The sequence below is a fragment of the Triticum aestivum genome, chromosome 1A (genome assembly GCF_018294505.1).
Source record: "Triticum aestivum cultivar Chinese Spring chromosome 1A, IWGSC CS RefSeq v2.1, whole genome shotgun sequence".
NCBI lineage: Eukaryota > Viridiplantae > Streptophyta > Magnoliopsida > Poales > Poaceae > Triticum > Triticum aestivum.
The window spans coordinates 466489667-466515794 of record NC_057794.1 but is presented as its reverse complement, the minus strand read 5'-3'; the positions used below and the strand labels follow the sequence as shown (position 1 = coordinate 466515794).

The following is a 26128-nucleotide window of genomic DNA, read 5'->3' as shown; positions in this document are numbered from 1 at the left end:
TCACTTCTTATTGTCAAGATCTTTGCATTGTGTTGACGTTGTGCTTCATTTGCAAAGTCAATGACGGTTTGTTGGGTCTCGCTCTTCCTCTTGAAGAAATACACCCACATGTACCTTGAGTAGTCATCCACAATCACCAAACAATACTTCCTACCTCCAAGACTATCGAAGGATGGAGGCCCAAAGAGATCCATGTGAAGGAGCTCCAAAGGACTCTTTGAATAAATGATAGTCGAGGGAGGATGAGCCTTCTCATGTAGCTTTCCTTCAATACAAGCACTGCAAGCACGATCTTTAGCAAAACTAACATTCGTTAGTCCACGGACATGGTCCCCTTTAGGATACTTTGCAAAGATCTCATATTGACATGGGCTAAACGGCGATGCCAAAGCCATCCCACATCAACTTTAGCCATTAGGCATGTCGCGGTCTTAGTGGGTCGCTCCGAAAAGTTAATCACATATAGACCGTTCTCGACATGCCCAACAAAGGCTACTTTAAGAGTCTTGCTCCACAAGAGGGCCACGGTATCGATATCAAAGAAAGTGGCAAAGCCCATGATTGCAAGTTGATGAACGGAAAGTAAATTGTATGCAAGGGACTCAACAAGCATGACCTTCTCGATCGTGAGATCATGAGAGATGACAACCTTGCCAAGTCCCAATACCTTAGAAGATGAGGCGTCACCCCACTCGACATTGGTGGGCATAGATGGAACCTTGTGCACGTCCACCACCAAGTCCTTGCTTCCGGTCATATGATTTGTAGCTCCACTATCGAGCAACCATGATCCACCACTAAAAGCAAACACCTACAAGAGATCAATGCTTGGTTTTAGGTACCCATTTTGTAATGGGTCCTTTGATGTTAGTAACAAGGGTCTTAGGAACCCAAATAGACCATTCAATGTACTCATGAAGAGAACCAACAAATTTGGCATAAACATGCCCATCACTAGCACAGCACAAAACATAAGAAGGATTAAAATCGCCGGCTTTGTTGGGTGAGGCGACATTGCCCTTCTTGACTTTGTTCTTCTTATTCTCCTCGGGGACACTCTCTCCCGCCCTCACAAAGGTTTGCATGAGTGGAGGAGGTCGTTTGTTCTTGTCATTCTTCTTCTTGTTCTTGGAGTCGGGGACGTACCCAACCCCTTCCTTCGCCACACCTCCCTTTCGGTTGATCAAGAGATCATTGAGGTTCTTCTTGCCTTGTATGCAAGTCGCAAGGCCTCTCTCAAGTTGCTCCTTCAACTTAGCATTTTCTTCAACAAGATGTATATGCTCACAACACGGGTTAGTAGCATTTGCATTATCAATTAAAACCATATGAGGAAAAGTTGCTTTCTCCTTAGTTAGCTTCACTTGGAGTTGATCATGAGACTCCTTGAGACTAGCGTGAATACCCTTCAAGGACTTGTGGGCCTTGTCAAGTATATCAAACCCCTCTTTGAGTCTAGCAAGATCAACCCCGAGTTTGGCCTTCTCGGAATTTAGCACACGAGAAACAACAAGGGCATGATCATAATCTTTCTCTAACTTAGCATGATCAACGTTGTGTGACTCCTCAAGAGCCAAACGAAGACCACGCTCTTCCTCAAGAGCATTGGAAAGATCCGAAATCTCATCGGCATAGTCACGACTATGCCCTTCCATCTTCGAGATGGTGTCTTCGTGAGCCTCGATCATGTCATTGGCCTCACCAAGTTGTTCCAAGAGAGCAACAAAGTGCTTCTTGGATTTTCCCTTGAGTTTACCCATAAAGGCCTCAAACTCGTTGGCCTCCACATTAGCTCCCTCAACTTCATTAATGCTATCCATTTGGGAAGGATGATTAATGATGGTAGTTTTGATGTTGGAGGTTACCTTGTTGGTGGCTTTAGCCATGAGGCACTTGGCGGTGATGCTTTCGTTGGGTGAGTCGAAGAGGGACACTCGCGACGTTGTTGCAATGGCGACGGAGGCCATGGCAACCGACTCATCATCTTCATCATCGTCATCATCCTCATTGTACTCTTCTTGCACAACCAAGGCCTTGGGAGGAGTCTTCTTGGTGAAGTTGTTCTTATTGGGGAACGACTTGGCCTTGTCCTTTCGGATGAGTTTGCCACCATTGTCTTCCCTCTTCTCATACGGGCATTCCGCAACGAAATGACTTACGTTGCCGCAATTGTAGCAAGTCCTTACACGTTGCTTGCCCCTTGTGCCACTCGAGTTGTTTTTGCTAAAGTTGGGCCTCGAGTTTTTCTTGCTCCAAAATTGCCTTGAAGCAAGTGCCATATGTTCATGATATGCATACTTTGTATCTTTGGGGTTGCTCTCCTCTTCTTCCTCTTCTTCTTCTTCCACGGTGAGCTTGGCCTTCAATGCAAGGTTAGGCTTCTTTGCCCGTTGAGAACGGAGCACCGCATTGTCGGCGGTCTTGTCCAAAATGTTCATGGCCACAAACTCATCCAACACTTCGCTTGAGGTCAAAGTGTGGAAGTCCGGTCTTTGACGAATGACGGAGGACATGGCCTTGTGGTAGGGCATCATCGCCTTGAGGAATTTGCGCTTGATCCAATTGTCATCTGTGTCCTTGCTCCCCTGATCTCGTAGTGAGACCGCGAGTTTGGTGACTCTCCGATAGAGCTCACGAGGTTCTTCATCTTCCTTCATTGCAAACTCATCGGCCTCATCTTGTACCACTTCATAGTTGGACCGTTGAATGATTGCGCTTCCCCGGTAGAGAGACACGACACAATGCCATGCATCTTTGGCCAAGGCGAAGGGACGAAGATGAGGTAGGTCTTCGGGTGGAAATGCATCTTGAATGATGAAGAGAGCATTCTCATTGAATTGATTGTCCGCGGCTTCTCGAGGAGTGAAGTTGCTTGGATCATATGGATAGAAACCTTCTTCAATGATTCTCCAAAGGTTAGTGTTCACATGATTTAAATGACATTTAAAGCGGTAAACCCATGAATCAAAATCCTCATTTTTCACAATCTTAGGGGGAGGACCGGCATGATTCAAATGAGTGGAAGGAACCGGTCCACCATAAACAAGTGGTGGTTCCACATGGGCAAAGATGCCGGTGCCATTCTTGCCACTAGAAGAAGGAGCCTTTTCACTACTAGCTTCCGCCTTTTCAGGGATAGCATCCGACACCTTGTTGGCGGGATCCCCCACTTTCAACGGTGCGGTTGATAGTTTAAGCCCCTCAAGAAATTTAGTAAACATGCTTTCAACTTCGGTCGTCATTGAGGTTTTCAATGTCAACAAGGCTACATTGAACTCCTCACGAGAGACCGAAGTTCCCCCATCGCCCGTAGATGAGATAGGATTCAAACCGGAGTGTTCCTCCGCTCCGTCTACGGTATCAACCATACTCTTCGGACGGTAAAGTCCTTAATAAAGAGACGAGGCTCTGATACCAATTGAAAGGATCGATATGGTTGACTAGAGGGGGGGTGAATAGGCAACTAACAATTTTTAGCTTTTCTTTAGCAATTTAAACTTTGCATCAAAATAGGTTGTCTAGACATGCAACTAGATGAGCAACCTATATGATGCAACACAAATAGGAACACAAGCAAGCAAGATATATGAAACAAATAAGCTACACAAGTAAAGGCACGAGATAACCAAAAGTGGAGACGGTGGAGACGAGGATGTGTTGCCGAAGTTCCTTCCCTTTGAGAGGAAGTACGTCTCCGTTGGAGCGGTGTGGAGGCACAATGCTCCCCAAGAAGCCACTAGGGCCACCATAATCTCCTCACGCCCTCACACAATGCGAGATGCCGTGATTCCACTATTGGTGCCCTTGGAGGCGGCGACCGAACCTTTACAAACGAGGTTGGGGCAATCTCCACAACTCAATTGGAGGCTCCCAACGACACCATGAAGCTTCACCACAATGGACTATGGCTTCGCGGTGACCTCAACGTCTAGGATGCTCAAACACCCAAGAGTAACAAGATCCGCAAGGGATTAGTAGGGGAAATCAAATATCTCTCGGTGGAAGTGTAGATCGGGGCCTTCTCAACCACTCCCGAGCAAATCAACAAGTTTGGTTGGCTAGGGAGTGAGATCGGGCGAAAATGGAGCTTGGAGCAATAATGGAGCTTTAATGGTGGAATAGGTGAGTCAACGGGGAAGAAGGAGACCCTTTATATAGTGTGTGGAAAAGATCCAACCGTTACCCACCTACCAGCCCGCGGCCAGCGGTACTACCGCGCATGGCCAGCGGTACTACCGCAAGGCCGCGCGGTAGTACTGCTTGCAACCATGCGGTACTACCGTACCACCCTACGGTACTGCCACGACCCCCAGCCAGGGAAACAGACGCAAGCTGGGGCGGTACTTCCGCCCGCGCGGTACTACCGCGCCATCAGGGCGGTACTACCATGAGGCAAAAAGTCCCGATAGGGGGGAGGGGAACTTCCGTGCATACTTCCGCAAAAGAACGGAAGTAGCAAAAACTCGACACAGTAGTACTGCCGAGGGGCGGTACTACTGCCTGACCGCCTAGCGCGGTACTACCGCACGGCAAAAGCGGTACTACCGCGGCAGGTGCGGATGTAAAAAATTACATCCGCTCCTACTACCGCAACCGGGCGGCACTAGCCGGGTGGGGCAGTGGTAGTAAGGCTCCGAGGGAGCGGTACTACCGTGAGCACCAGCGGTACTACCGTGCCACTGCGCGGTACTACCGTGGATGCCCACGGTACTACCGTTAATCCTGGAGCGGTACTACCGCAACCACACAAGCAGTCAGTCAACTATGGCAGGAAAACGGAGGAAGCTCCAAGGAAGAAGGAGGGGATAAAAGGAGACGTGTACGTGATGATTCCACCCAAACCTTTCCAACGCGGACCCCCTCTTAATAGTACGGCTTTCCTACGACTCAAATCCATCAAAAAGAAACGTAGAAAAGACGCCGTCTTCGTCAGTCTTTGAGGGGCACCCAATCGTCTTGTGCCTAGCAGAGAAGAGTCTGGAAAGCTCATGGCACACGATTAGTCCGCAAATGCATTGTCATCAATCACCAAAACACTTAGGGAAAAATATTACCTTACACCAGGTCGAGAGATATGAAGTCTCCGACAAGTTCTTCAGCTGTAAGATGGAGGAAAATAGTTCTGTCAGTGAGCACATGCTCACTATGTCTGGATTACATAATCGCTTAACTCATCTAGGAGTTAATCTCCCGGATGACACAGTCATTGACAGAATCCTTCAGTCGCTTCCACCGAGCTACAAGAGCTTTGTGATGAACTTCAATATGCAGGGGATGGAAAAGACCATTCCTGAGGTATTTTCAATGCTGAAATCAGCAGAGGTAGAAGTCAAAAAGCAACATCAAGTGTTGATGGTCAATAAAACCACCAAGTTCAAGAAAGGCAAGGGTAAAAAGAACTTCAAGAAGGACGGAAAGGGAGTTGCCATGCCCGGTAAGCAAGCTGCCGGGAAGAAGCCAAAGAATGGACCCAAGCCCGAGACTGAGTGCTTTTATTGTAAGGGAAGTGGTCACTGGAAGCGGAACTGCCCCAAATACTTAGCGGACAAGAAGGCCAGCAACACAAAAGGTATATGTGATATACATGTAATTGATGTGTACCTTACCAGTATTCGTAGTAGCTCCTGGGTATTTGATACCGGTGCGGTTGCTCACATTTGTAACTCAAAGCAGGAGCCGCGGAATAAACGGAGACTAGCGAAGGACGAGGTGACGATGCGCGTCGGGAATGGTTCCAAGGTCGATGTGATCGCCGTCGGCACGCTACCTCTACATTTACCCACGGGATTAGTTTTAAACCTCAATAATTGTTATTTAGTACCAGCTTTGAGCATGAATATTGTATCAGGATCTCGTTTAATTCGAGATGGCTACTCATTTAAATCCGAGAATAATGGTTGTTCTATTTATATAAGAGATATGTTTTATGGTCATGCTCCTATGGTGAATGGTTTATTCTTAATGAATCTCGAGCGTAATGCTACACATATTCATAGTGTGAATACCAAAAGATGTAAGGTTGATAATGATAGTCCCACATACTTGTGGCACTGCCGCCTTGGTCACTTAGGTGTCAAACGCATGAAGAAGCTCCATGCAGATGGACTTTTAGAGTCTCTTGATTACGAATCATTTGACACGTGCGAACCATGCCTCATGGGTAAGATGACCAAGACTCTGTTCTTAGGAACAATGGAGCGAGCAACCAACCTATTGGAAATCATACATACTGATGTGTGCGGTCCAATGAGTGTTGAGGCTCGTGGTGGCTATCGTTATGTTCTCACCCTCACTGATGACTTGAGTAGATGTGGGTATGTCTACTTAATGAAACACAAGTCTGAAACATTTGAAAAGTTCAAGGAATTTCAGAGTGAGGTTGAGAATCAACATGACAAAAAAATCAAGTTTTTGCGATCAGATCGTGGAGGAGAATACTTGAGTCACAAATTTGGTACACACTTAAGAAAATGTGGAATAGTTTCACAACTCACGCCGCCTGGAACACCTCAGCGTGATGGTGTGTCCGAACGTCGTAATCGCACTCTATTGGATATGGTGCGATCTATGATGTCTCTTACCGATTTACCGCTGTCATTTTGGGGCTATGCTTTAGAGACTGCCGCATTCACTTTAAATAGGGCTCCGTCGAAATCCGTTGAGACAACACCGTATGAATTATGGTTTGGGAAGAACCCTAAGTTGTCGTTTCTAAAAGTTTGGGGATGCGATGCTTATGTCAAGAAACTTCAACCTGAAAAGCTCGAACCCAAGTCGGAAAAATGCATCTTCATAGGATACCCTAAAGAAACTATTGGGTATACCTTCTACCTCAGATCCGAAGGCAAGATCTTTGTTGCCAAGAATGGATCCTTTCTAGAGAAAGAGTTTCTCTCGAAAGAAATAAGTGGGAGGAAAGTGGAACTTGATGAAGTATTACCTCTTGAACCAGTAAGTAGCGCAGCCCAAGAAAATGTTCCTGAGGTGCCTGCACCGACTAGAGAGGAAGTTAATGATGATGATCATGAAACTCCAGATCAAGTTGCTACTGAACTTCGTAGGTCCACAAGGACACGTTCCGCACCAGAGTGGTACGGCAACCCTGTCTTAGAAATCATGTTGTTGGACAACGGTGAACCTTCGAACTATGAAGAAGCGATGGCGGGCCCCGATTCCAACAAATGGCTTGAAGCCATGCAATCCGAGATAGGATCCATGTATGAAAACAAAGTGTGGACTTTGACAGACTTGCCCGATGATCGGCGAGCGATAGAAAACAAATGGATCTTTAAAAAGAAGACGGACGCGGATGGTAATGTTACCATCTATAAAGCTCGACTTGTCGCTAAGGGTTATCGACAAGTTCAAGGGGTTGACTACGATGAGACTTTCTCTCCCGTAGCGAAGCTGAAGTCCGTCTGAATCATGTTAGCAATTGCCGCATACTATGATTATGAGATATGGCAAATGGACGTCAAAACGGCATTCCTTAACGGTTATCTTAAGGAAGAACTGTATATGATGCAGCCGGAAGGTTTTGTCGACCCTAAGAATGCTAACAAGGTATGCAAGCTCCAGCGATCCATTTATGGGCTGGTGCAAGCATCTCGGAGTTGGAACATTCGCTTTGATGAGATGATCAAAGCGTTTGGGTTTATGCAGACTTATGGAGAAGCCTGCGTTTACAAGAAAGTGAGTGGGAGCTCTGTAACATTTCTCATATTATATGTAGATGACATACTTTTGATGGGAAATGATATAGAACTTTTGGACAGCATTAAGACCTACTTGAATAAGAGTTTTTCAATGAAGGACCTTGGAGAAGCTGCTTATATATTAGGCATCAAGATCTATAGAGATAGATCAAGACGCCTCATAAGTCTTTCGCAAAGCACATACCTTGATAAGATATTGAAGAAGTTCAATATGGATCAGTCTAAGAAGGGGTTCTTGCCTGTGTTGCAAGGTATGAAATTGAGCTCAGCTCAATGTCCGACCATGGCAGAAGATATAGAAGAGATGAGTGTCATCCCCTATGCCTCAGCCATAGGGTCTATTATGTATGCCATGCTGTGTACCAGACCTGATGTAAACCTTGCTGTAAGTTTGGTAGGAAGATACCAAAGTAATCCCGGCAAGGAACACTGGACAACGGTCAAGAATATCCTGAAGTACCTGAAAAGGACTAAGGACATGTTTCTCGTTTATGGAGGTGACGAAGAGCTCGTCGTAAAGGGTTACGTCGACGCTAGCTTCGACACAGATCTGGATGACTCTAAGTCACAAACCGGATACGTGTATATGTTGAATGGTGGGGCAGTGAGCTGGTGCAGCTGCAAGCAGAGTGTCGTGGCGGGATCTACATGTGAAGCGGAGTACATGGCAGCCTCGGAGGCAGCACATGCAGCAATTTGGGTGAAGGAGTTCATCACCGACCTAGGAGTCATACCCAATGCGTCGGGGCCGATCAAACTCTTCTGTGACAACACTGGAGCTATTGCACTTGCCAAGGAGCCTAGGTTTCACAAGAAGACCAGGCACATCAAGCGTCGCTTCAACTCCATCCGTGAAAATGTTCAAGATGGAGACATAGAAATTTGTAAAGTGCATACGGATCTGAATGTCGCAGATCCATTGACTAAACCTCTTCCGCGAGCAAAACATGATCAACACCAGAACTCTATGGGTGTTCGATTCATCATAATGTAACTAGATTATTGACTCTAGTGCAAGTGGGAGACTGTTGGAAATATGCCCTAGAGGCAATAATAAAATGATTATTATTATATTTCCTTGTTCATGATAATTGTCTTTTATTCATGCTTTAATTGTGTTATCCGAAAATCGTAATACATGTGTGAATACATAGACACCAATATGTCCCTAGTAAGCCTCTAGTTGACTAGCTCGTTGATTAACTGATAGTCATGGTTTCCTGACTATGGGCATTAGATGTTGTTGATAACGAGATCACATCATTGGGAGAATGATGTGATGGACAAGACCCAATCCTAAGCATAGCACAAGATCGTGTAGTTCGTTTTGCTAGAGCTTTTCCAATGTCAAGTATCTTTTCCTTAGACCATGAGATCGTGTAACTCCCAGATACCGTAGGGGTGCTTTGGGTGTACCAAACGTCACAACGTAATTGGGTGACTATAAAGGTATACTACGGGTATCTCCGAAAGTGTCTGTTGGGTTGACACAGATCGAGACTGGGATTTGTCACTCCGTATGACGGAGAGGTATCTCTGGGCCCACTCGGTAATGCATCATCATAATGAGCTCAAAGTGACCAAGTGCCTGGTCACGGGATCATGCATTACGGTACGAGTAAAGTGACTAGCCGATAACGAGATTGAACGAGGTATTGGGATACCGACGATCGAATCTCGGGCAAGTAACATACCGATTGACAAAGGGAATTGTATACGGGGTTGCGTGAATCCTCGACATCGTGGTTCATCCGATGAGATCATCGAGGAGCATGTGGGAGCCAACATGGGTATCCAGATCCCGCTATTGGTTATTGACCGGAGAGCCATCTCGGTTATGTCTACATGTCTCCCGAACCCGTAGGGTCTACACACTTAAGGTTCGGTGACGCTAGGGTTGTAGAGATATGTATATGTAGTAACCCGAAAGTTGTTCGGAGTCCCGGATGAGATCCCTGACGTCACGAGGAGTTCCGGAATGGTCCGGAGGTAAAGAATTATATATAGGAAGTGCTATTTCGGCCATCGGGACAAGTTTCGGGGTCACCGGTATTGTACCGGGACCACCGGAAGGGTCCCGGGGGTCCACCGGGTGGGTCCACCTATCCCGGAGGGCCCCATGGGCTGAAGTGGGAGGGGAACCAGCCCCTAGTGGGCTGGTGCGCCCCCCCTTGGGCCTTTCCCCTGCGCCTAGGGTTGGGAACCCTAGGGTGGGGGGCGCCCCACTTGCCTTGGGGGGCACTCCACCCCCCTTGGCCGCCGCCCCCTTGGTAGATTGGATCTCCAGGGCCGGCGCCCCCCTGGGGACCCTATATATATAGGGGGAGGGAGTGCAGCCACACCCCATGCCCCTGGCGCCTCCCTCTCCCCTCCAAGACCTCCTCCTCCTCCGTAGAGAACGACGAAGCCCTGCTGCGGTGACTGCTGCATCCACCACCACGCCGTCGTGCTGCTGGATCTTCATCAACCTCTCCTTCCCCCTTGCTGGATCAAGAAGGAGGAGACTTCACGCTGACTGTACGTGTGTTGAACGCGGAGGTGCCGTCCATTCGGCGCTAGGATCTCCGGTGATTTGAATCACGTCGAGTACGACTCCCTCATCCCCGTTCTTTGAACGCTTCCGCTCGCGATCTACAAAGGTATGTAGATGCAATCCGATCACTCGTTGTTAGATGAACTCATAGATGGATCTTGGTGAAACCGTAGAATTTTTTTTGTTTTCTGCAACGTTCCCCAACAGTTAAGCGTATAAGTGTTGACTAGCTATAAGTGACACATATCGAATTAATATTTTGCATTGATGCGTGTGAACCCCTCCCACAACACATTCCTTTCTACTCCCTCTGTTCCACAATGTAGTGCATATAGATTATTTGAAAAGTCAAATTTTATAAACTTTGACGAGAAAGCTATTTATATCTATATTACAAAATATAAAATATGAAACTACATCTTATGATGAGTCTATCGATATATATTTGGCATTCTAGATGTAAATATTTCTTTTCCACAAACTTGGTCAAAGATTGTAGGATTGACTTTTGAAAAAAAATCTATATGCACTACATTATGGAATGGAGGGAGTATTGTTTCTTTCTCGAGCATGGAAGCCTTGATTATGGCAACTCTCGCTAGCATTCGTAAGATTCTAACATATGTCAGTATTGGCACTGTTTGGCTCCTATGACCCAAATTGTTGCATTGTCAATGCACTTAGCTATCATCACGTGGCTTGCTCACGAATCACGATTGATCATAAAATTGTTAAATCCCACGGTTGGCTCCTTTGAGGCGCTGCTTTAGAGCCCTTCTTTTGCATGTTTTGTCCGTTTATGCGGTCCTTGCATAGTTGCATTGTGGTCGTAGTTACATTGTGGTGAGAGGTGATGTGCTCATGAATTCATGATCATATCTTGTCCACTTGTCCCTGTTCGGACATCTTTTTTGAAATGGCCTGTTCGAACATCAATAGCTTCTGTTTTTAGTTCATTGTGACTTCATCATTTCATTTAGTTCTTCTGCTATCTGTTCGAGTTCAGTAATCTTTGCCTAGAACTCCCAACACTGGTAACTTACTGCATTATTTTCGGTTTAGAGGGCATCCATGTATTTCTAGATTATCAATTTGATTAGTGAAAATACATATCATATCGGGAAACAAATGCAATATTGATTTCCTATTCAATTATTGCGGCATGCAACTCATATTTCATTTGTCAAACAAATTGTCCAACAATACACACGTGCCTTATAAATCCAAATGAGGAGTATCCTTGTAACCCAACTTGGTCGACTATTATTGGTCGTACGAACACTTCATCAATTTATAAAATTCAAGATCGCCCCGAAGTTCTGACTACAAAAACCCACATGCTTATACCAGTCAAGAGCCCCTTGTTTTCTCCGGCAACCAGTCAGAAACCCCTGATCGACAAGCAAAGGGATGATGAACCTTCTCCGAAGAAAACTTCAGAGCTTGCGAGGTGGACAAAAGATGCTTCGCGGCGAAGGCAAGACAGGCCAAGAGCACGCGGAGAGGCCGAAGCAGGGGGACACGTCGCGCACACAGCCGCACGGTCATTATTAAGCCACCTCCCAATCCACTCCACGGCGATGAAGACCGAATCCCCGCGCCATCTCCGTAACCCTCTGCTCGCCCTCCTCTTCCTCGCAGCAGCAGCAGCGTCGGCAGCCCAGATCGCCATGGCGGCCGAGCCGGAGCAGCAGGCGCCCGCGGCGCAGGAGGCGGCCGTGCACATCGTGTACGTCGACCGCCCCGAGGACGCCGACCCCGAGGAGTTCCACATCCGCACCCTCGCCCCCGTCCTCGGCAGGTAACTGTGCCGTGGAATCGGACCGGATCCGCAGCCGTTTGGCTCGGGTTTGCGCCGCCCCTGGCGCCTGCCTGTGGGATCTAGGTCTTTGGGGGTCCGATTTAGCTTGGCCTTGTCGTTTTGGGGTTGATTCGTTCTCTTGAGACTTTTTCCGGCCGTGTGTCAATTTGCTGATCTGGGGGGAATTTTGGCAGCGAGGAGAAGGCCAGGGGCGCCGTCCTCTACCACTACAAGCACGCCGCCAGCGGATTCTCCGCAAAGCTCACCACCGAGCAGGTCGAGGACCTCAAGAGTGAGTGCCCCCTTCCTTTTAGTTCATGGAGTTACAGTTATATTTAGCCTCATGCATAATGCGGACTTTAGTTGCATCCGCATAATGCGGAATTTAGTTGCATTGAGTCGCTGGATGCCCATCACAGGCTCAAAATCGTACTGAAACCAAAACATGCGATCTTGCAAAATTGCGGAATATAGGGTACTTGCTAAATCATCTCATCAACTTGTAGTGTAAAATCAAGGCCAACCTTCTACTCTATTGACATGTTAGTCTAGACCTGTGAGCATTTCAGAAATGTGGGAGCAAAGATGCATTCATCTCTGGGTAAAATATTTCACTGCACATATACAGATCACATGCTAAAAAGAATGTTTGGTGGTTTATTTATCGTTGAAGAGATTCGGTCTTTCTGTTTCATGTGGACACTTGCATCTGTATGATTATCACTTAATCATCCCACTTATCGAATAGTGAAGGTGGATGATAGTTATGTGATGGGATTAATTTCTGGTGGAATATGGTTTTTCTTTCTTCAGTAAGAATTATGTTGCGGAACAGGATTTATGTTGTTCTATGTTGGAATTACATGTGCAACCCTAATGCATTTTACTGGCAGACAGTCCTCGGTTTTCAAGACTAGCACAATTTAGTTGTACACATATTCAGCATTAAACTAACAAGATTTCTGTACGCCACATGCCTATCTCATCCGACTAGAAGCTATTATGCTGGATATGCTAAAATCATCTGTTAGATAAGCAAAATTTGGTGCATGTTCCTCTTCTCACTTCTGTTTCTATGTTGTTCTAACGAACTTGTATGATTGTTCTTGGTTTGCAGAGCAACCAGGTGTCCTTCAGGTTGTGCCGAGCCAGACCTACCAGCTCCATGGACATGAGGGTGGACATGCCAGCACAACGCGCACAATGGGCCTTATGTGAAAGCCTTGAGTAGGCTCTGTTCTTCTAATATGGGAATGGTTGCATCTCATGGCTGTAACCTAAGAATAAGAGATGTATCCACTTGACTTTGAAGGGATCCAGTTCCTGAAGTGTGTAAATGTAATGAACTAATGCATACAAGTTTGAGTTAATATGATGGCAAACAAATGTGCTGATCTAATCTTGCTTGGGTACAAGTTTGAATTAATGTGATAGCAAACTGATGTGCTCGTCATCTGGCTGGGTTGCTCGTGTAGTTTTGGCTCATGAGTTGTTTATGGATCTCACCGAATGCACCCTGCTATTTTGTACCATTGCATGAAAATTTTGGCTAGAAGATGAATTGTTGTCGCATTTGCAGAATTGTCTCTTTTTTTATGTATGTAAATTTTGTGGTCTAGACACAAAAATGGTCATATATTTCAAACTGATGGCCGATTCCTAATCTGTTTTCACTATAGACTTTGCTTTGACGAGATCTTTGAAACAAGACCAATGTTGAATATGTTTCTGGTTTTTTTTAGTTGACTTGAACAATGCTGTGGTCAAGTTTCAAAAGGGGAAAAAAACTAAATTAAAAATATACTGTATTGAACATTAGTTTTGTTTCGAACATCTCATGAATACAAAGATGATGGCCAAACCAGATAGATAAACAACAACAACAACAACAACAACAAAGCCTTTAGTCCCAAACAAGTTGGGGTAGGCTAGAGGTGAAACCCATAAGATCTCGTAACCAACTCATGGCTCTGGCACATGGATAGCAAGCTTCCACGCATCCCTGTCCATAGCTAGCTCTTTGGTGATACTCCAATCCTTCAGGTCTCTCTTAACGGACTCCTCCCATGTCAAATTCGGTCTACCCCGCCCTCTCTTGACATTCTCCGCACGCTTTAGCCGTCCACTATGCACTGGAGCTTCTGGAGGCCTGCACTGAATATGCCCAAACCATCTCAGACGATGTTGGACAAGCTTCTCTTCAATTGGTGCTACCCCAACTCTATCTCGTATATCATCATTCCGGACTCGATCCTTCCTTGTGTGGCCACACATCCATCTCAACATACGCATCTCTGCCACACCTAACTGTTGAACATGTCGCCTTTTAGTCGGCCAACACTCAGCGCCATACAACATTGCGGGTCGAACCGCCGTCCTGTAGAACTTGCCTTTTAGCTTTTGTGGCACTCTCTTGTCACAGAGAATGCCAGAAGCTTGGCGCCACTTCATCCATCCGGCTTTGATTCGATGGTTCACATCTTCATCAATACCCCCATCCTCCTGCAGCATTGACCCCAAATACCGAAAGGTGTCCTTCTGAGGTACCACCTGGCCATCAAGGCTAACCTCCTCCTCACACCTAGTAGTACTGAAACCGCACATCATGTACTCGGTTTTAGTTCTACTAAGCCTAAACCCTTTCGATTCCAAGATTTGTCCCCATAACTCTAACTTTCTATTTACCCCGTCCGACTATCGTCAACTAGCACCACATCATCCGCAAAGAGCATACACCATGGGATATCTCCTTGTATATCCCTTGTGACCTCATCCATCACCAATGCAAAAAGATAAGGGCTCAAAGCTGACCCCTGATGCAGTCCTATCTTAATCGGGAAGTCATCAGTGTCGACATCACTTGGTCGAACACTTGTCACACCATTATCGTACATGTCCTTGATGAGGGTAATGTACTTTGCTAGGACTTTGTGTTTCTCCAAGGCCCAACACATGACATTCCGCGGTATCTTATCATAGGCCTTCTCCAAGTCAATGAACACCATATGCAAGTCCTTCTTTTGCTCCATATCTCTCTCCATAAGTTGTCGTACCAAGAAAATGGCTTCCATGGTCGACCTCCCAGGCATGAAACCAAACTGATTTTTGGTCACGCTTGTCATTCTTCTTAAGCGGTGCTCAATGACTCTCTCCCATAGCTTCATTGTATGGCTCATCAGCTTAATTCCACGGTAATTAGTACAACTCTGAATATCCCCCTTGTTCTTGAAGATTGGTACTAATATACTCCGTCTCCATTCTTCTGGCATCTTGTTTGCCCGAAAAATGAGGTTGAAAAGCTTGGTTAGCCATACTATCGCTATGTCCCCGAGACCTTTCCACACCTCAATGGGGATACAATCAGGGCCCATCGCCTTGCCTCCTTTCATCCTTTTTAAAGCCTCCTTGACCTCAGACTCCTGGATTCGCCGCACAAAACGCATGCTGGTCTCATCGAAGGAGTCGTCCAGTTCAATGGTAGAACTCTCATTCTCCCCATTGAACAGCTTGTCGAAGTACTCCCGCCATCTATGCTTAATCTCTTCGTCCTTCACCAAGAGTTGGCCTGCTCCGTCCTTGATGCATTTGACTTGGCCAATATCCCTCGTCTTCCTCTCTCGAATCTTGGCCATCTTATAGATGTCCCTTTCACCTTCCTTCGTGCCTAACCGTTGGTAGAGGTCCTCATATGCCCGACCCCTTGCTTCACCAACAGCTCGCTTTGCGGCCTTCTTTGCCATCTTGTACTTCTCTATGTTGTCTGCACTCCTATCCAGGTATAGGCGTTTGAAGCAATCTTTCTTCTCTTTAATCGCCTTCTGGACATCATCATTCCACCACCAGGTATCCTTATCTTCGCTTCTCCTTCCCCTGGACACTCCAAACTCCTCCGAGGCCACCTGACGAATGCAAGTCGCCATCTTCGTCCACACATTGTTCGCATCTCCTCCTTCCTCCCAAGGGCCCTCCTTAATGACCCTCTCCTTGAACGCTAGAGCTACCTCCCCTTGAGCTTCCACCACTTCGTTCTAGCGACTTTGGCACGCTTATCCCGCTGGACACGAATCCGAAAGCGAAAGTCAGCAACCACCAGCTTATGCTGGGGTACAACACTCTCTCCAGGTATCACCTTACAGTCTAGGCACGCACGCCTATCTTCTCTTCTCGAGAGGATGAAATCAATCTGGCTAGAGTGTTGGCCACTACTAAAAGTCACCAGATGTGATTCTCTCTTTCTAAAGAGGGTGTTAGCTACAATCATGTTGTAGATATATGGTTCAAAATATTTAGTCATTTCTATGTTTGGAGAAAGAAATAAAAAAAACATGGCTTTAATGATGTGAGAGGAAGTGGTGGAGTGGGGGTTGATTTCGATAATGCATGAAGTATTTATTTTATTTTTGCTAATATGCTAGCAATCCATTCCCATCCAATGATTCAAAGTAGCAGGGTGCATCCGGTGGATACGTTCTCTTCATGATTTAGCTGAAACATGAACACTACATTATATTGCCGGCATATATGCTCGAAAGCCACAGAAGTGAAGCCAGACACAACAAACTTGAATGGCCTCGTGAACAAAGCAGTCCACAGTATCCCAAAGCAGTCTGGCCTGGTGAACCGAATGTCTTACTTAGCCTGGCGCACAAACCAGGCATATTGCTTAGCCTGGCCCAGGTCATAGAAACTGGACGCCTGGGCATCTGCCTGGCGCTAATGCTAGTCTTGTCGGCTACTTTTTTCAGGTGGACCAGGCCTCAAATCAATGCGTTTTTCAATAAGCTTTCTCCAAGCCAGGCTGCATCCAAACACCTTATGCCTGGCCAGGCACAAATCTTTCGAATCTTGTGCAGGCGTTCCTTTTTGTCAGGTAGGCAAGCGAGGGTAAGAACCAAACAAGCCCTTAATATTCTCCTAAGGTGTCAGATAAACAACCCAACAAAGTGAACACAAGTAATTTTAGGTCAATACTTTAAATTTTTCCTACAAACACAAGGCTGACAACTCTTTCAAAGGCATATGTCATGGTAACAACACACTCCAACCTCATGCTATCAAATTTACATTAATTCGCTTGTCCCAACGGACAACCCATTAGCCTTAAAGTTTTAGTCTAGACCAATGTCCCAACAAGTAACCTCAATCACATTACCCAACCTACATTTCTCATAGATTGTTTTTCCTTGGCTTCGGTTGCGGCAAACAGAAGGATTTCAGAGGCTTCTACTCCTTCGTCTATCACGAAAACTTTGGCTGGTTTCTTCCGCTATTCTTTAGATCTTCGATCACATGTATTTCACATTTTCAGAGATATACTCCATTTCTAAATATTTGTCCTTCTAGAGATTTTAACAAATGATTACATACGGAGCAAAATGAGTGAATCTACACTCTAAAATATGTCTATATACATTCGTACGTACGTAGTAGTCCATTTAAAATCTTTAAAAAAACAAATATTTAAGAACGGAAGAAGTAAATGATATTGCTCATGATGTAGCTCATCGGGTTCTTAGATCATACTACGTTGCTTTGCTTTAGCTTACAGGGTATATGTTCTGCCCGTCGCATCCCGCGCACCGCTCGTCCCCTCCGTCAGTCCAAACCGACGAAACGGCTCACGTCTCTCTTCCTCCACGAACGGCATATTCTCCCGTAACGTCTCCAGAAAAATATATACACATACCACCACTTGAGGAAAAAATAAAATCCAGCATCACTGGCACGCGTGCCCCTCCCCGCCATCGACATCGAACGCGCCAGCAGAATCCCGCGCCGATGGCGACCGCGGTCGAGGACTCGGCCGCCCAGCTGCTGCTGCGCGCGGCGGCGCTGGTGCCGCTCGAGCGCTACGCGCTCGCCGCCCTCGTCCTCGCCGCCGCCTTCCTCTACCGCTTCCTCGAGCTCCACGTCCTCGGCGACCTGCTCCGCGGCCTCCGCGGCGGCCGCGTCGCCCTCACCTTCCACCCGGACTCGCAGGTCTACCACCGCGTCGCCGCCAAGTGCCGCTCCCTCCACGGCAGGTGGGACGAGGCCTCCTCCGGCCTGTGGATCATCATCAATTCGTCTCTGCTCCAAGAAATTTGATTGTGATTCACCCTGTAATATTGCGAATTTTGCCCGCGTAGGTACCTGGCGACGCCGTGGCTGGCGAGCCCTCATCTGCAGACGCTGTTCCTGGGCATCTGGGGGATACCACCTTCGGTCACGTATAGAAGGTAGGCCAACTACATCCATGTTGTGTATGCCGCATTAACATTTGATTGCTCTACTTGTCCAGTGCATGTGTACTTGTTCATGGTGTCCCTCCAATTATGTTTGTAGATTGTGATTGTACATTGTTTGGTTGATTCTGATGCAACTGTTATGTTGTACTCCCTCCCTTCCATATTACTTGTCGCTGATTTATTACAACTTTGTACTAAATTAGCGACAAGTAATATGGAGCGGAGGGAGTATGATTTTGGTTATCCAATAATGCTGTTTATATTACTGCAGCCTTCATTTTCCAGAAGAAAAATAGAGATGGTCAAAATAATAATTAAAATTAAGAATCTGCAGGCTTCTAGAAAATGTTTAGGCGTTCACTTGTTTCAGTTTGAGCAATTTTACAGCATACTCCTGTCGAACGCTACCTTCCATAGGCCAGATACCCATGTATGTTTGAACCTTAGAAGATTAAGTTAGAGCTAGGCTCACAATTCTAGTTAGTACATTGATTGATTAAACTCGTTGTATTGCAGGCAGCTGTACACAGTTCGTGATGGTGGAACCATTGCTTTGGATTGGCTACTAGCCTCTGACCGAGAAGGTTCTGAGAATTTTAGGTAGTTTGAGATTGCTCGGCAAGCAAGAGGGTGCCTGACCATTTGTGGTATGTTGCAGCTGCAGATGGTAGTTCTTGTGATGGAACTATTTCTAGTGATGATTCAACACCCATTGTTGTTGTGGTGCCTGGATTAACTAGTGATTCTACTGCCGCTGTAAGTTCTGATAGTTGCTTTACCAAACTGATTGGTTTAAATAATAACTGAAGTTGATATTATGACCCAGACCCACACATGGTGTTGGGCTACCTTTATTGGTTGTTTTAACAAGATGTTTTGATGTCCAGTATGTGAAACACTTGGTCTTTTCTATGGTGAGCAATGGATGGAATGTTGTTGTAGGCAATCACAGGGGTCTGGGTGGCATCTCCATAACAGTAAGTTCTCTCATGCAATATGATAAATCAATTATGCACTTGTTACACCTTGAATATACAACCTGACACCTTAAAGGACTTCATTGACATCAGAGGCTGGATATGTTCAGCTTGCAATTTTCACACAACTCTTGGTATTTTTCTCTGGCAGTCCGATTGCTTTTACAATGGTGGATGGACAGAGGATATTCGTGAAGTTGTTAATTACCTTCATCAAAAGTACCCAGAGGCTCCATTATTCACTGTTGGGACAAGCTTAGGCGCCAATATTCTGGTAGACCTTGTTATATATTCTTTTACATTAATTAATATTCTAAAACCTAGTTTAATTCAATACTTGTTTAAATTGCACATTCAGGTCAAGTATCTGGGAGAAGAGGGTGAAAGTACTCCTGTAGCTGGTGCTGCATCTATTTGTTCACCCTGGGATCTGCTGGTTAGTGAGCCACAGTGAGCCTATTGTGCAGATTTTTTACACATTTGTGGGTTATTGTTCTTCTTATGCAGGAATACCTTTATCTAAATCTCTACACTCCACGGTGTTCAAATGACATCAGCTCTCTATTTCTTTATGTTTGCACACTAAAGACTAAACAACAAATGATACTCGTCTAGTGCTTTGGCTTACTAATACTACCTTAGACTTCAGTTTGCTTTTTGTCATAATAATTTGGTATACCACATTTACAGGTGACTAGCAGATTTATTTCTCGCAAGCTAGTGCAGCGTTGTTACGATAAAGCTCTTGCAATTGGTCTCAAAGGATATGCAAAACTGTATGTATTTCCTCTTGAGACATTTAAGCATTCCCATACTTTGGTGCTAATCAAGATCATTGATTACAGAAGAAATCATTTCATGTTCATATTATTTTCCATGATGATTTACCTATATGGATCTCTACTATTTAGGACAATGTTCTTTGCAACAGCTAATTAGATTGTTCTTTGATACAATTTTGAACTTCTCAAATGGGATAAACAGTGTATCCTTTGTTTGAGTTATGAGCCAACAAACATTAATGGTGATGGGTAACCATTAGTCGTAGTAGCAAACAGTCCAAGATATAGGCTCAGTTACACAGGTTTTGTGTTCCTAGTTGAAACTTATTTTCTTCGTTTGCAAATCATTGGAGACATTAGCGTGAAAATGGCCATGGGATTCCCTAGCCTCTGCACAGATCAGTGAAGTCCAGACTGTTATGAACATCTTTTGGATTTTCTTTCTTTTTTTGCAGACATCAACCAGTCTTGGCACGACTTGCAAACTGGGAAGCTATTACGTCGGTATGCAATGTGCTAACCTGCTGGTCTATTTTTTTTATAGTTACATGGTCAATAGCAGTTATCATAGAAATATGCTGATCACAGAAAAGGGCCGTGATTATTCTTTCCTTTTCCCTTCTTATCAGTCACGCTCTACCCGGGAATTTGACCATCATGCAACTTGTGTTGTTGCAAAGTACGAGGTATTATTTCTAATGCTAGGAATAATATTACTTCGTCTAAAATTATAAGTTGCATCAAATTTTATTGTTCCTCTCATTACTACTTGATTAAATACGTCAATGATTGTTTTCTATATAATGAGGATTAGAGTTGAGCGATGCAAAATCACATTAGTTTTGTTCAAGAAGAAAACAATTTGTGAATCGCTTCCTTAAAATTTGAAGTAGGAGGGGATGCAAACCTGAATAATAGTTTCTCATAAACTAGTGTGTCAAATCATTTTTTTGGAGATAAGTAACCAAATATTCGTAAAAGAAGTTAGGTAGTCGTTAACTAGTTGGAAGTAGAATTTGCACCGGACAAAATTTTCGAACTCCCACAAGAAACATGCTAGAATTCTAACCATTTCCACCAAGCATCACCTACTGTTTGCATTGAACTTCTCAACTATAACCTTGAAAATTTTAAAAATTAAAATAAATCTGAGTGGCACTAATATCACAATACATAATCATGGATCAACTGAGATTGATCCAGGGGACTCCTACTTTGCAACTTAAATAGCAAACCATCGATTAGTTATAGTGAGCAGTCAAATGGCAAAATACAGGAGACATAAAATGGTGTTTATCTGGTTATCCCATGTTTGAGCAGTTGAGACTTGAGATTCTCTCTTGATCACATTCACAGCAGACTTTGATTCTATTGAGGTTGGATTGGTTATGACAATTGTGGCCTCACCAGTTGCATGAACTGAATCTGCATTTGACAAGCACAGCTTGAAATGCATGCTGATGGTAGTTGTAGTAATAGTTGGGGTTCAGGTTTCACGCTTTAGATGATTGTCATGAGCTACAAGGGTTGGACCCTTGGACTTCGCAGTTTTTCATTGGGAAAGTAGAATAAAATGGATACAATTAGCTGTGGCATTTATTGCAAGGCAGCACAATAATAGATATGTGATGGCATTATTAGGAATATCAGGCAGCCCCGCCTTACTCAAATGTCTACTGTAGCTTATTTACAATCTAGATTCAAATTAATTTAAACATGAACCAATTCAAATTAAGAGGGCAGGCCTGGCGCAGTGGTGAAGTCCTCCCCACTTGTGCCAAGAGGTCCTGGGTTCGAACCAGCCTCTCTGCATTGCACTTTGCAGGGGTAAGACTAGGTTCCTATAATCCCTCCCCAGACCCCACCTTGTGTGGGAGCTTCTATGCACTGGGTCTGTCCATGAACCAAATAGGTGAGTTTGTATGGATGAAATGCTTGAGTCAACCAACTTATTGATGCAAATCCAGAATAATGTTGTGAATCTTTTGAAGTCAAGTTTTGTTCATGGAAATGATGTTTATCCCTCCTGCGGTTGTAATAGCGTAAGTATCGGATAAGTAATAAAACTGATGCACCGAACAATCATTTTCCCAGACAGTGGACACATTCTACCGCAAGTGCAGCTGTGCGAACTATATTGGTAACGTGTCTGTTCCGTTGCTTTGTATCAGTGCTTTAGATGACCCCCTTTGCACAAGGGAGGCCATTCCCTGGGATGAATGCAGGCAAGTAACTAGTCTTACACAAGCTCGCTATCTTGAACATTTCTACTTCTGTGTACTGATGCAAGTCCACCTTTTATGATTAAGGGCAAATAAGAATATTGTTTTGGCAACTACACCTAATGGCGGCCATCTTGGTTTTTTTCAAGGCCTAACTGCTGGTAGACTATGGTAAGTTTCATTCACAAAACCTCCTTGGAGTGCAGCAATTTGGCTCGTGGGCTCCATGGAGCCCGGTATTTTGGAAAATGCAAAAAAATGTTTAGAAGTTTGAAAACATTCCAAAAAATAGTGGATACACATGGATGTGTTCTACTCCCTCCGTCCCAAAATAAGTGACTCAACTTTACACTAAATTTGTACTAAAGTTAGTACAAAGTTGAGTCACTTATTTTGGGACGGAGGGAGTACTAACTGTAAAGTTCTACTTAAAAATAATTTAATTTGTAGGCTACACACAAAAAACATTCGTGGCTCCAAAAAAGCAAAAAGTTACTCTAATTGTAATCCACATATTTGTCCTTTTTGCGTACACCAGAGCTGAAAAGATATATTAATGAAAATCTGTGCGTACATACTAGACATTTATATGTACATGTATAATTATTTTCAGATTTTTTTGATGAGTTTGTGACTGCTTTTTTTTCTTCTAAAAAGAGCTCAGCGTTGCCTGCCTCCATTTCCGCTTTTGCACCTCATTTTTTTCTTCAAGAACACAAGCTGTGTGTCATTAGTATTAAGAGGCCTAAGCCAGGAGGGAAATACAGAGTTGTACAGGGACGAACAAGGACAGGAGATGTGGTGACAGTGCACACATCCCTCCACCGGCTACCCAAAACCTACAAATCTCTCGGTACATCCACCTCCCCCGAACCACCTGGGTTCTCTCTGGCAGCCCTCCACAAATCAAATTCGTCCTTAACGCGCTTGGTGCTTGGTAGCTAGTGAAGGCATAGCCTGTACCCTGTCGAAAACCCAGTTGTTGCGCTCCAACCAGATCATACGCATCGTACAGCAGATAAGAACATTAAGCTCCTTATGGTAAGAGGTCCTGACAGCTGCGCTCACCTGAGGCCACCAACCTCTCAGAAGAACTCCGGGATGCGGAGTGAACCGATGCAGCCACTTCCCCAGTAGCACATTATACCAAATTTCGCAGGAAAAAGAGCACCCAAGCAGCAAATGGTTTGCCGCCTCGTCCTCCTGGCAGCAGAGCACACATTGAGGCGGGTGTTGAAGGTTTCTCTTCGCAAGTCTATCCGCAGTCCACAGGCGATTGTGCAGTGCGAGCCACACAAAGATCTTTATTTCTAGTACTGAGATTGTGCAGCGCGCGCCCACGATCCCCAAAGCTCGGCCGCACCAGGGAAGAACTCCTGGCCAAAGAAGAAGCTTTGGTAGGTTGATCGGGAAGAGAACCTTCCATCCTAAGACAGTCTCCACCTGAACCTACCCGGTTGCATACCCAGATCCACACCCAAAAGGGAGTTCCACAGAAGAAACAAATCGCCGATCGCCGGCACCGAAGGGGTGCCCTTAATATCCTGGACCCAAGCCGCCGCCGGTAGCGCATCCACCACCACCCTGTGCATCGCAGAGGGCTTGACAAATCGCATAATAGCCGGGGCGATCTGCTGAACACTCATGCAGTTGATCCGGTGGTCAGACCAGAATGTCATCCTTTTGCCATCACCGAGCACACACTCCAAAACCGCATCACCAACAGCGGCAGAATCAGGCGGTAGGTTAATCTGGAGACTCCCAAGGTTTGTCCTGACCCACCTTTTCAAGCCATCTCCATTTGAGCATTAGGGCATTATTCAGGTAATGCAGATTCTTGACTCCTAAGCCCCCATACTCTTCCAGCGTGCAGACGAGCTTCCAGTTAACAAGGCAGCTACCTCCCTTGGCTTGAGCATGTCCACACCAAAAAAATCCACGGCACAATTTATCGTTACAAGCAAGGAACCAGGGTGGGAGGTCAAGCACGAGCATCGGGTAAATGGCCGTGAGAGTGGAATTTATCAGCACCAGACGGCCTGTGCTGCGCAGCAAGGACGCTTTCCAGGTCGGCAGATGCCCCGCAGCCCGATCCACATAAGGCTGTAGATCATTCTTGGTCAGCTGTTTGGCAGAGAGTGGCAGCTCCAAATTGCGAACCGGGAAGCATTTAACCGGGCAAGCAAGAGTGTGCAGAATCGCCTGAAGGTTGGCCTCGTCGAATCGTATCAGAGAGGCAAAGCTTTTTGCCAAGTTGCAGTGTAAACCGGAATCTGCACCAAATGCCTTGAGCAGACCCACCACTGCCTCAGCCTCGCTAACCAGAGGCCGAATCAGAAGAACAACATCGTCAGCATTGACAGATAGGCGGTGCCTAATGCCCCAGCGGTCCAGCGATCCAAAAAGCATCTCCTGCTCCCCACGAATGATGATTGCAGTGAGAATATCAATAACCAGCACAAACAGAAGGAACGACAGGGGATCGCCCTGGTGCAGCCCCCTAGCATGCCAAATGCCCAAATCTTGTTGCCCGCCGCCCCCTTGCACCTCGTTGTTTCTCAGGCAATGCATAAATATACTCTAATTTTGAGAAATCCATAAATATACTCTACAAAATTGTATTAGAATGTGCACATGTCTAAATTATGTTCTGTACGACAAATGCATTGGGTGCATTGTTTTAACTTTTAACTGCCACTCTTCAAATTCCTTTCCTTTCACACCTTTCTTTTTTTAACTTCTGATGCGACCTTTGAGATTCTATGTGATGGTATCTGATAATGTCTTCCTCTGTTTTATAGGTGGGTGAAACCTGTCTCCGAGTTTTTCTCTGCTCTACATGACAGTCCTTGCATGCATCGACAGAAGGTGGTGATTATTAATAGACCGCAAGTCATCTTTGATAACATGATATAACTTATTAACATTTGAATGCAGATTCAAGAGCATGGGTTGCAATCTTCGATGGAATCATCCATCGATAAGGGCCCATATGTCAATCTCATGGAAGATGGAATGGTAGCTGCAGTAACAAATGAGGATACCAACATTCATGACTCCTTGGATAAGCGGACCGTCAGTGAAATGGAAGGCAGTGATGGGATGATTAATGTACAACAGAATGGGTCCACCAGTGTGTTACAGGATGAGAGTCACAGCGCGGTGAAGAATACAAACAGCTCAGAGGATAATGTAGCGCCTGCCCAAGGCCTTGTAGGGTCACAAGAGCAGCGAGAAGAGCTCTCCACAGATAAAATCCGAGATGCCATTGCCCCCGTTAAGAAATCCATTAACCAGCTCATTCGATCCCAGGGGAGGTCGGTCTGGTGGCTGGCTTACATTGCTGTGGTAACATCTTGGCCCTTGCTCGGTGCCCTAGGTTTTTTCTTGTATAGGAAGAAGTTCAGGAATTCTTTGCCGGCCAGGCGGTTGTTAAGAGGCTAAAGAAATTGTGATGTTTCTGCCTAAACAAATTTGTTTCGCTTGTAATATGTAAAATTCTGGCAATAACCACTGATGCACATATTTGTCCATCAGTGCTGAAAGGAAATAATAAAAGGTCAAGTTGACATGCTACTTCTCCAAGTTCCTGTTTTAGGAATTGCACCCTCTGTTCCTAAAGCAGTTTAAACATTTAGGAACAGAAGTAGTAGTAAAGACCTCCCTGCATTTTGCTTGTTCTGGTGTGTGTTTTTTCTCCTATTCTGAGCTTCTTATATTATACGTACTTATATCTACTCCCTCTGTAAAAATATATAAAAGCGTTTAGGTCACTAAAGTAGTGATCTAAATGCTCTTATATTTCTTTACGGAGGGAGTATATGATATTTATCACTCATCTCGCTACAGAAAATAACCTTTGCACTTGGGG

General features: G+C 45.2%; 2 protein-coding genes across 4 annotated transcripts; both read left to right on the top strand.

The window, feature by feature from the left end:
- The first annotated feature begins 11607 nt into the window (after positions 1 to 11607).
- Positions 11608 to 13448, top strand: LOC123057181 (subtilisin-like protease SBT3.17). Of its 2 annotated transcripts, none has more exons than XM_044480289.1 (3): positions 11608 to 12049; positions 12244 to 12341; positions 13167 to 13448. In XM_044480289.1, exons 1-3 carry the CDS (start codon positions 11829 to 11831, stop codon positions 13265 to 13267), a joined length of 420 nt encoding a protein of 139 aa, XP_044336224.1. In that variant the 5' UTR covers positions 11608 to 11828; the 3' UTR covers positions 13268 to 13448. The 2 variants fall into 2 exon arrangements, with proteins under 2 accessions (XP_044336224.1, XP_044336228.1); XM_044480293.1 differs by having other exon boundaries at positions 11621 to 12049; positions 12244 to 12325.
- Positions 13449 to 17738: 4290 nt separating this feature from the next.
- On the top strand, positions 17739 to 25833 carry LOC123057163 (embryogenesis-associated protein EMB8). 2 transcript variants are annotated; one of them, XM_044480282.1, is made up of 14 exons: positions 17739 to 18072; positions 18178 to 18267; positions 18793 to 18860; positions 18941 to 19032; positions 19164 to 19253; positions 19405 to 19527; positions 19612 to 19689; positions 19944 to 20029; positions 20491 to 20539; positions 20665 to 20721; positions 22130 to 22260; positions 22345 to 22428; positions 25059 to 25125; positions 25195 to 25833. In XM_044480282.1, the coding sequence occupies exons 1-14, from the start codon at positions 17828 to 17830 to the stop codon at positions 25699 to 25701; spliced, it is 1767 nt and encodes a 588-aa protein (XP_044336217.1). In that variant the 5' UTR covers positions 17739 to 17827; the 3' UTR covers positions 25702 to 25833. The 2 variants fall into 2 exon arrangements, with proteins under 2 accessions (XP_044336217.1, XP_044336212.1); XM_044480277.1 differs by having other exon boundaries at positions 17740 to 18072; positions 18935 to 19032.
- The last annotated feature ends 295 nt before the right edge of the window (positions 25834 to 26128 follow it).